The following is a 12,033-nucleotide window of genomic DNA, read 5'->3' on the forward strand; positions in this document are numbered from 1 at the left end:
TCTACCTGCAATTTCATTATACCCTGTTTTACTTCACTTTATATTTTAAAATCAAAATTTTTTTTTCCAAATATGGTTAATAATACTCTTAATAATACTAGTGCTAAATTTGATCATTTTATTCAATGCTTATTTTAGATTTCAATAGTATGCATCATTTTGAAACTTTTGTTTTGCAAACAAAATTTTGCAATTATTTCAGCAGTTTCAAATAAACAATATCATTATTTTACGATTCTTATGCACTAAGTGACAAAAAATATCATAAGAGAAAAAAATTGTAAAAATTAAAACATGCATTTATTTTTGTTACTTATTCTAAATAACCATAGCTACATGGCAACCAAACTTAGGCAATTTTACAGTATAGTTAGTTATTTTTCTTTTCCACACACACACACACACTCACAGACATATATTGAGTTAGGAATATATATATACATATATATATATATATATATATATATTTTTTTTTTTTTCCTAACTCAATATGTCTGTGAGTGTGTCAAAGAAGATGTACACACACTATATATTACCTTGAAGTAACTATAATAATAATCAAATCTGATGCAAAGATTGCCTGTTTATTGTTGGAAACTTCAAAGCAAGCATCCTGCAAGGCTTGCATAACAATTTTGACTTCTTCAGAAAGATCTAAAGAATGACTCACGTATACCATATACTGGGCTAAACAAAAACAAATTACATTTATACTTTAAAATTTTTTTTCACCAGGCATGGTGAGCAGCAATTATACATAGCACCTAAAATATAAATTCTATATTAGAAGTTTTAAAAAGAAAAAAGTGTAAATAATTTAAACAGTATTCCATAAATAAGAATTTATTTCAAGTATAATTCAATAACATAATCAAAATGTGGTAACACTAATCATCAACAAGGATAAAATTTATTATTAAAATGTAATTCCCTAATTAGTAAAATCTAATTCCCTAATGCAATTTCCCTCCAAGTCACAATTTTTTAAAATGTTCATGGTTGTTTGTAATTTTCTTATAACTCACAGGTTTTTTTTTGTAATTTCCATAGTAGTTTGAAATTTTCCAATCATTCATAGGATTTATTTGCAGTTCCCACGATAATTTGTAATTTTCTTGTAAGTTTTTTCTTACGAAACACTATAATGTTTACTGCATGTAATTAAAAAATTACATTTTTTCTGGAAAGTTTTTTCTTGCATATTTAATTTTCATTTCAAACTTCATTTTAGGATAACTAATTTATAATTTTTTAAATTAAAACATTATAGTTACCAAATAGTATCATCAGCTGAGTATTGTTTCTAAGCTAATATGTCTAAATACATTTTGTTATTAAAACATCTAAGATCAGAAAAATTCACAAGATGTTATAAGTGTTAAGAATTTTATATTTGAGTAATTGTTGTGTATTTCTTTTGCTTTTATATAACTACTGGCTTTTTTTTTCTATTATTCTTATGCTATGTATTACTCTTATAATATATTTAAATCTACTGTATTGTTTGTAATCTACTGTATTGTTTGTAATCTACTGTATTGTTTGTAATCTACTATATTGTTTATATCTACTATATTGTTTGTAATCTACTATATCGTAAGTAAAAACTAATCTTTGTCAGATCAGGTTATCTTGCTACTGGTAACATGTAACCCAGTACAATCTGCTCCATGCTCTGCTGCCTTGTAGGATACGCTTTTTTAGGCAAAGGCTAGGAGAAGCTAACTCCGACTTAAAACACCCCCTGGCTTAGAGCTCTTGGTTGAGTAAAAGCTAGAGATGGTGTCTCGATAAAAATACTTATCTTGGGCAGGTGTTAAATGCATCCAGCTACTGTCTTGAAGAAAGCCTCCTAGACAAAGACTTAAGAGGTAAACAGATTTTATTTGTGTGTTGCACCCCTTGCTCATCTTTTAGGCTCATGCAGATGTATTTATAATACATTGTTTCCAGTTTAGGATATTGAATGCTGAATCTTCTTGACTCAATGTCAAGTTCTATAATAATTTAAATGATTCACATTGAATATCTTACATAATTGCCATTTGATTCAAAAAAGTTTTTCAAATACTATAACAACTATACTAAGAAAGTAAGAAGTAACTATTTACCAAAAAAAATTTAACCCAGAAAAAACATGATTGCATCATTAATAATGATGCAATCATATTTTTTCTTGTTAAACATATTTCTGTTTTCTTGCTAATACTGCTAAATACCTTCCAATTCTTATTGGTTATTTCTATTAATGAGAAAACATAAATAAATAGAAATAACCAAAAAGGGGTTAGAAAGGTCTCCCCCTCTTCTTTTTCAGGCAACTAACAAAAATACACTGTTGATTATTATGTTTCTATAAATTATTTAAGCATACATAAAAAAAATCAGTGTTCTATCTTTATTAGTAGAACCACCGCGAGAAAAACCTGGATTTCATTGATTAATTGGTTGCTGGTAAAAGGGTCAACATTGGTTACAGGTCTAGCCAAAGCATTAAAATAAACCTACAATGATCAGATATGCAGTCAAGACAGTAAAGGCCAAGAATAACACTAAGACCAAGACATTTGGGCTCAAGACCAAGACTGAATGCTTCAAGACCAAGACCAAGATATCAAAAAATCAACCTAAGACCAAGACCATGTAAGTTTTTACAAGACCAGGATCAAGTCTTAGGCTCTACAAAGTCCAACACAATAAAACTCATGCTCACACATGTAAGGGGTAAAAAGGTTCTATCTATTGACCAACTTTGCACCCCTTTTTTATTTATTAGGCTGGCAAAGGTGTATTTATAACACATTGTTTCCAGCTTAGAATAATAAATGCTGGATCTTTTTAACTCATTGCATAGATTTTGTTTGTGTCTTAGTTTTTATGACTAGACAACACATTCTATTATCTCTTAATGAGGGTACAGCTCTAGAACTCAGTTTTATGATTCTGAGGCCAACTGGTAGTCAAGTTTTCCGAACTCTATCGTAGCTCTCAGAGAGACCGATTCCATCAACTGTAAAATATTAGAGTAAAGCTGTAAAATATTAAGAGAGTTCTAACAGTGCCATACGCATGGATGGTGTCTCTATTTGTACTTTTGGTGTGCATTGTCAAGGCCACATTTGGAGCCCTATGTTACGACTTAGGGTTTATTAGTAGTAATGAGGTAATTGCTTGGGCTATTAAACAGTGTACTGAGTACTGTCTATGGCTTGATTCAAATTCTTTATAAAATTTAAAAATGAATAGAGTACCAAAAACTATAAAACACAAAAAACCATCGTCATCACCAAGTTCTCTAAACATATCATTCACTAATATTCATGGTCTTCGAAGTAACTTTTCTTTTGTTGTGTCCTATCTCTTGCAAAGTACAGCAAACCTACATGCTTTTGTGAGACTAATTTGAGTTCAGCTGTCTCATCTTGTGATCTTAGTTTTGATGGTTATCTTCCTTTAACTCGTAAAGACTCCAATAGTCAAATGCTTGGCCCGCGCATTTACATTCGTAAGAATTCACCCATTTGTCGTGAAATTAAGTTTGAATCTATAGACTATTCTTTTATGTGCTTTCATTTAGCACTACTTCACTCTATCGCTTTTCTCTTTGTTCTATATCTCTCTCCTTCATCTCAAGACTGCACTCTTTTTGATGTTATTTCTGATTGTATTGACCAAGCCCTCTCTCTTTATCCATCAGCTAATATAGTTGTTGTCGGTGACTTTAATGCTCACCACTCTGAATGGCTTGGCTCTAGTGTCAGTGACTCTGCTGGCATTAAAGCCCACAACTTTTGCCTTTCCCAATCCCTAACTCAAATAGTCAACTTTCCAACTCACTTTCCAGACAACCAGAGTCATTTACCTTCTCTATTCGACCTATGTCTTGTTTCTGGTCCTAGTCAGTGCTCAGTCTTTACACATTCACCCTTAGGTGCTTCTGATCATGGTTTGATCTCTCTAAAACTATTATCTCATTCTTCTTCATCATCTAAATAGAGGGATCATTGTACCTTATACAACCTTTAAGCTGACTGAGACTCTTTCCATGATTTTCTTTGTAATGGCCCTTGGGTAGAATTCTTTCCAATTGTCTTTTTTTCAATTGTCTTCCTGCAGACAATTGTGCTTCTTACATAACTTTGTGGATTCAGGCTGGCATGGAATCTTTTATTTCCTCTCAACAATTCCAGGTCAAGCCTCACTCTTCTCCATGGCTTTCCTCACATTGTACTCCTGCAATTTCCAATTGAAACCATTACTTCCATATTTATCAGCAAAACAATTCTCCAGAAAACAGGCATCTGTTTATTACTGCTAGGAACCATTGTAAAAAGGTTTTGTCTAACACCAAAGCCCGCTATTCTTAGGTCATGAAATCTTGTATTTCATCACAAGAATTATAATCTTTACTAGTATCAATATTAAGGGCAAATCTGTAATTCTGCCTCTCTTGTATGGTTCAGACTTTGTCACCTCACCTAAAGACAAAGCTGAATTATTTGCTAAGAACTTTTCATCAATATCATTTCTTGATTCCTAGTTGCATTCTACCTGATATAGCCATCAAACAGGTTGACCCATTGCTTTTTTTTTTTTTTTTGTTGATTCACTTCTTCAAGGCCGCGAAGGCCACTACAGATGAGGAGGCTACTTTATTGTGGTTACAACCCTCTCTCAACTCTATATCTCCAAAACACGAACCTTGACGAACAAGGCTGCTGCGCGGAGAAACAAGTTGAGCGCGGTACTACCAGGGATGTGGTGGGGATTGAACTCGGAACCTCTCGCTAATGAAGCAAGTGCTCTACCACTACACCACTATCGTGCTTGACGTTCGTATCACTCCAGCTTCTGTATCTAAAGTGATTTCCTGCTTAGACTCTTCTACAGCTTGTGGCCCGGACAACATACCTGTTATAGTCTTGCAGAAGTGTTCTCCGGAGCTGTTGTCTATACTATAAAATTATTTAACAAGTGCTTATCAGTCTTTTTTTCAACCCTGCTGGAAAGCGGCATCTGTTATCCCTATTTTCAAAAATTCTGGAGAGCGATCTGATTTGTCCAACTACCGTCTCATTAGTCTTCTTCCTATCATAAGTAAGGTTTTTGAATCTTTAATTAACAAATACTTAATCTCTCATCTTGAATCTAATAACTTACTAACTGATCACCAATATGGATTTTGATTTTCTCGTTCTACAGCTGATTTGCTAATAGTATTAACTGATAGGTTTTATCGTACATTAGGTAAAGGTGGAGAGGTTAAAGCCATCGCTTTTGACATTTCTAAAGCTTTTGAAAGTTTGGCATGCTGGACTTTTCCAGAAGCTCTCTTCTTACAGTGTATCTGGTAACATCTTTAAGATTATTGAACCCTTTCTTTCCAACCGTAGTATAAAAGTTGTCTTTGATGGACAGCACTCTTCTTCATATTCTGTAACTTCAGGGATTCCTCAAGATTCAATCCTTGGCGCTATACTCTTTTTAATTTACATTAACAATCTTCCAGATATTCTCATCTAAGATGGGATTGTTCGCTGATGATACAACCATTTATTCTTGTCATGATAAAAAGCCAACACTCTGTGATTGCTTGGAGGAGGCATTTGAGCTTGAAAAAGATCTCACTTCTGCTACAGCATGAGGCTCACAATGGCTGGTGAACTTTAATTCAGATAAAACTCAATTTTTTTTCAGCCAATCGTTATTGCAATTATTTAGATCTTCCTATATTTATGAATGATAATGTACTTGATGAGTCATCTACCCTTCATCTTCTAGGATTAACTCTTACTTCCAATCTTTCTTGGAAACCGTATATCAAGCCCGTTGCAAATTTAGCATCCCCTAAAGTTGCATCTTTTATCGAGCTCGACACTTTCTTACTCCGGATTCTCATCTCTATAAATCTCAAATCCAGCCTTGTATGGAATACTGTTGCCATATCTAGGGCAGATCTTCTAATGATGCCCTTTCTCTTTTAGACAAGGTGCAAAAATACATTGTAAACATAGTTGGACCTGCTCTTGCAGCCAACCTCCAACCATTATCACATCATCGTAATGTTGCTGCTTTCTCTTTTCTACAAATACTATAATGGGCACTGCTCTAAAAAGCTAGCATCTCTTGTTCCATCTACTAAAATTCATTCTCATGGTACTCTTCATTCAATTAAGTCACATCCTTTTTCTGTGACTGTTCCTAAATGCTCCTAAAACTCTTATTCCTCTAGTTTTTTTCCTCAAACATCAGTTCTTTGGAATTCACTTCCTTCATCTTGCTTTCCTGATTCATCTAATTTGCAATCTTTCAAGTCAATTGTTATCTTGCTTTACAATCTTCATCTTTTCTCTTCCAATTACTTCCAACTCTAATAGTGGCTGCTTGTAGCCTTGTTGGAAGGAAAGATGTTAAAAAACAAAAAAAAATTGCTTGTAATCTACTATATTGTTTATATCTACTATATTGTTTGTAATCTACTATATTGTTTGTATCTACTATTTTTTTGTAATTTAATATATTGTTTATATCTGCTATTTTTTTGTAATATAATCAGATAACAATAATAGCTACCTTTAAAAATAATATATATTGACAAAAAAATACACAAAAACAAACAAAAAATCTCCTTTAGTGTACCTGCTATTGATTCAAGCCAGTTTAAACAACATTGTGATGAAATTGGAGCAATGTGTGACAAATCATCTAAAAAAAAATTTGTGAATTTGTGAAAATGAAATAAAATTTCAAAATATAATAGATATGAACAGATAAAGCATTTTATGATTTCATTTTCAATATAACTGATATCTAATAATGGTAATTTTAATAATAGTTTTAGTGCTCTTTTGAGTATTTTTTACATGCATTTTTTATTTTATTAAATTAATGCAAACAAGATTCATTAAATTAATGCAAACAATGGTTTTTGACAAAAGATAAAAAGTTTATTATACAAAATTATATTAAAATGTTTTATTACTTTATGTCAAATTTTTATGGAATATACATATATATATCTCGCGCTCGCTTCATAAGCGAGAGGTCCGGAGTTCGACTCCCACCACGTCCCTGGAAGTACCGCGCTCAACTTAGTTTCTCTGCGCAGCAGCCTTGCTCAGAAAGGTTCGTGTTTCGGAGTTAAAGAGTTGAGAGAGGGTTGTACCAGGAATAACAACTAAAAAAAAATAAAAATAAAAACACACACAAAAAAAAAAAATGAGTAGCCTCCTCGACTGTAGTGGCCCCCCTCGGGCCTTGGGGAGGTGAATAATCTAAAAAAAAAAATATATATATATATATATATATCTATATTGGGAATTCCGCAAGAGTGGCGGTAGTAACATGACACTCTTTAGGCTATTAAAAATGAACCAAAAATGGAAATGACTTGAAATTTTCCAGAAATGTGAAATACTATCATATAATTTAATATGTAAAAACTACAGCATTAAAGCCTTAAACTTGTTTCAAAAATTAACTCTACATAGAGCAACGGTCGTAACACCTACTTTTTACCACTTCTGAACAAAACAACTTTGTCAGACTTAATCGAGCGAACGGATGGTTAAAAAAAAAAATCATTTGGTGTGTGTATTTAGCACATATTCATGTTAATATATGCTGAGTTTCATAGTTTTTACTTTAAGTTTTACAAGCATTTTTTAATTCTTTGTTGTTGTGACGGTCAAAACTGTGATAACCATGACGAAAAATTTGATGCTTAAAATCAAAAAAATAAAATGACGCAATCAATGATGTAAGAAAGAAAATGTATAAATCATTATTAACAACCATGTATATTATGTTAAAAAAATGCACTTTAACATTATAAAAGTTTTCAATTATGGATATACGATACGATTTTTAACGCTGCACAACAGGACTGTAAATAAGTCAAAAATACGTTTATATAACTTTACAACTTTAAAACCATGCTATGGTATGATAAAATGATTTTTTTAAACAACTTTTCACTTAAGAGTATTTTTAAATTATTAAAAAAAAGAGACAACTTTTCGCTTTTTTAAAATTAAATTTTTTCGTGTTTTACTAACTTTTATTCTTTTTTTTCTTTTCCTCTTTCTTGCAGAATTGCTATATATATATAGAATTGATATATATATATATATATATATATATATATATATATATATATATATATATCAACTTGTTTCTCCGCGCAGTGGCCTTGTTCCTCAAGGTTCGTGTTTCGGAGTTATAGAGAGTTGAGAGAGGGTTATAACCACTATTAAGTAGCCTCCTCATCTGTAGTGGCCTTCTCGGCCTTGAGGAGGTGAATAACAAAAAAAAAAAAAAAAAATTTATATATATATATGGGATATTCTGCAAGAATGGTGGTCATAACATTTGACACTCTTTAAGCAATTAAAAGTAAACCAAAAATAGAAATGACTCGAAACTTTCCAGAAATGTGAAATACTATCATTTATACAATTTAGTATGCAAAAGTTACAGCATTAAAGTCTTAAACTTTTTTCAAATACTACGTAGCGTAACAGTCGTAACATTTACTTTTACAACTTCTGAACAAAACATCTTTGTCAGACTTAATGCAGCAAACAGTATGGTAAGAAAAAATCATTTGGTGTGGGTATACATATATACACATTTACATATATATATATGTAAATATGTATATATGTGTGTGGTTATATATATATATATATATATATATATATATATATATATATATAAATATATATATATATATATATATATATATATATATATATATATATATATATATATATATATATGTATATGTAAATATGAATGAGTGTATGTATGTATGTATGTATGTTTGTATGTATGTATGTATGTATGTATGTATGTATGTATGTATGTATGTATGTATGTATGTATGTATGTATGTATGTATGTATGTATGTATGTATGTACATCTGTATGTATGTATAATTTCTTAAGCATGCCTAATCCTGTAAGCTACAAATCACCTGAATTTTTTATAGGTATCCACCACAAAATCTCTGGAAACTTGAGGTAACCTGTTTCATATTTATCAATAACTTCGAGTAAAGGAACATACTTTGTTGAGTGTAATGAAAGAATCTAAATGAAATATTTTAGAAAACATATATATATATATATATATATATATATATATATATATATATATATATATATATATATATACAGGGGCTATTCTTTAAAAAAATAATTTGGGCGGTAATACCCCATGCTGGCATAAAAACAATATTTGCCGTATAAAAAAGTCCTTAATTTCTGAATTTGGACAGCACCCAAATCAGCGCCCAAATACAGTCAGCACTGTTGAAAACGGTCTAGAATAGCCCCCAATATATACACACACACACACACACACACACACACACACACACACATATATATATATATATACATATACATATATATATGTAAACAATAAAAATAAAAACAAAAAATAGTGTTTGCTACCAGAGTATTACCTTACCTGTTACCTAGGGCATTTTTAAATTTTGCAAATTTAAAATTATCCAAATAGTTATTATTATGAATTAAATGTTTAACATATTTTTATTTCTTTGTTAATAATATTATTGTTCAACATTTAATTAATTTTCAACATATACTTACTGCTTGTAATATAATCATTATTGATATCATTATATACAACAGACAAAAAATAATATTTGAAAATAGCTGACTTTAAAGATGTTAGTTCTTAGAGAAAATCACATGTTTTGGATTAATTTCTGCATAGCAAAACAGAAGGTCATACAATATGCAAGATTTTTTCAGCAGTTTTGAATTTATATGGAAGAAAAAGTCTGATTAATCATCTTTAAGCAAGGTATAAGATTTAAGTTAAATTTTGTTGCAAGGAAGATTAGCCAATAGAAAATCAATTAACATTAAAGATGCTTTCTTTAAGAAAGTCTCATAACCTCTTGGTAAGGTGATAAACAAATTGGTTGCAGTTAATAGCCTAAGTTTCAACCAAATTGTAAAGAGTGTTTTCTGCTTTAGTTGTAATTCTGCTAGTAAAGAATTTATATTAGATGGTTACACTTTGTCAAAACGTCCACAAAGTGTTAAGGATCAATTTATGTCATAGTATGGTAAAACTATTACCATTATTGAGTATAGAATTTAAAAGATTTAAAAAGAAGGTCGTTTTTTTCTTTTTTTTGACAAACCCTCTTCAACCAAAAATTGAAGATACATAAATCTGAACTTGTTTAAATGGATATAAGTAAAATTTTCATCTAACAATAACCATAGATGGTGTAAGTGTGATGATAAAATTTGAAAAAGAGACTAGTCTCATTCACATTTCCTATCTTGTATATGTGATTTTATGTATATATGTCTTTGTGTTTGTGATTTACTTAATAAACCTCATAAGATGAACAATGATGTAATTGATATGTAACTGAAGATTAAAATAAATATAATGAAACAGAGGAGAAATGTGATGAATCTAACAAAAAGTCTGATATTGGTAAGATTTGTAAAATGTTTAAGTCTTCAGAGTGCCCCCAGCAAAGGCTGATGACAATCAACAACCTCAAAATAGTCCTTTAAGAAGAAGAAAACATATTTAAGTTGCAAAACACTATAGAATATCTGCATTAAAATGCTTCAAAGATTTTATAGTTTACAAAAAAGTTAAAGTAGCAAAAAAATAAAAATTTCTCAATTTTTGTTTTATTATATTTGTCATAATAAGACCATGTCTTGAAAATTTAAACTTTAAAAAAAGTTTCACCCTAATGTAGCAAATATGCATTAACAATCTACCTTTTTTTTTGAAGGTAAGCAGCTCTCACAGCAGTAAGCAAGTGTTTTAGCTCATTCAGGAGGTGATGTTTCTAACTTTGTATTATCTTTTGCTTTAAATACTTTTAGAGTTGTAACTAAAGAAGAAAAGAATAAAACACTAATGAATCTTAAACTTAAATCAAAGATTCATCTTGAGCGAGAGTTGGATGTGATTGATCAAAATTAGAAAAGATTGAAAAATTAAAGTTTCAAAACCAGAAAACTGATCAAAATTAGAAAAGATTAAAGAACTATACAATCATAGTGTCCAGAAATTTAACTTTTTCAAAAAAAAATAAGGCAGAGAAACTAATCCCATTCTGTAGGGCCTATATGTTTGAAAATGATCAATTTTAGGCTTCTGATATGATTAGAAGTAATGGATGTAAATTTTGCATGCATATTCCAACTCCTTTTCAACCCCCCCCCCCCTCCACTGTACTCCTTATCTTTCTAGTAAACATGCAGCCGAAAGTAAAAAATAACCACATATAGTAAACCATATGGCACCAATAATACAATTTAACTGAACAAAAAAAAAGAGGAAAACTTTAATTATATAGTTCATTATTGAGAAAAGTCAAAAAGATCTTGATAACTACGACAACATAATGTTACTAAATTTTTTATTTTTAAATTAAATTAAGCAGAGTTGATGTTAAATATAATAAAACAGTATTTCGTATATACTAAAAACAAAACTTCCCTTTTCACTAGTTTTATTGTTTGAATCAAATAATCTGAAGTTTAACAAATTAAATATTTAATTTGTTAATAAAAAAAGCTGCTGCAAGCAGCTTAAATTTACTAACTTGTGTATAATAATAGTAATAACAATAATAACAATAATGATAATAATAATAATAATAATAATGATAATAATAATAATAATGATAATAATAATAATAATGATAATAATAATAATACAATAATAATAAAAGTAACAACAATTATTACTATTATCTTATTATAATTATATTATTGTATGAGTTATTATCTAGAAATTATAACGTTTAAAAAAAAGCTTCAATTGTTTCTGAAAAATATATATTTTATCTTGCTTCTGAAAAATATATATATTAACTTTTTTCTGAAATATATATCTTAATTTGTTTCTGAAAAATATATATCTTAACTTGTTGCTGAAAAATGGTAATAACAAAGAAGATGGCAGCAAACAGTATGAAATCAAATCAAAAATTAAAAAAACAAATAAGCAGATTATTT

At 29.8% G+C, this 12,033-nt stretch overlaps 1 protein-coding gene across 2 annotated transcripts in view; it reads right to left on the reverse strand.

The window, feature by feature from the left end:
- LOC101236161 (uncharacterized) overlaps positions 1–12,033 on the reverse strand; it is a 73,746-nt gene that overhangs the window by 12,065 nt on the left and 49,648 nt on the right. For both annotated transcript variants that reach the window (XM_065818283.1, XM_065818284.1), the window contains 3 exons: positions 8,979–9,093; positions 6,640–6,705; positions 537–687 (listed from right to left, as the gene is read on the reverse strand). In XM_065818283.1, coding sequence (XP_065674355.1) covers positions 537–687; positions 6,640–6,705; positions 8,979–9,093 — 332 coding nt within the window. The remainder of the gene's footprint in view (positions 1–536; positions 688–6,639; positions 6,706–8,978; positions 9,094–12,033) is intronic.

The sequence above is a fragment of the Hydra vulgaris genome, chromosome 14, assembly GCF_038396675.1.
Source record: "Hydra vulgaris chromosome 14, alternate assembly HydraT2T_AEP".
Taxonomy (NCBI): Eukaryota; Metazoa; Cnidaria; class Hydrozoa; order Anthoathecata; family Hydridae; genus Hydra; species Hydra vulgaris.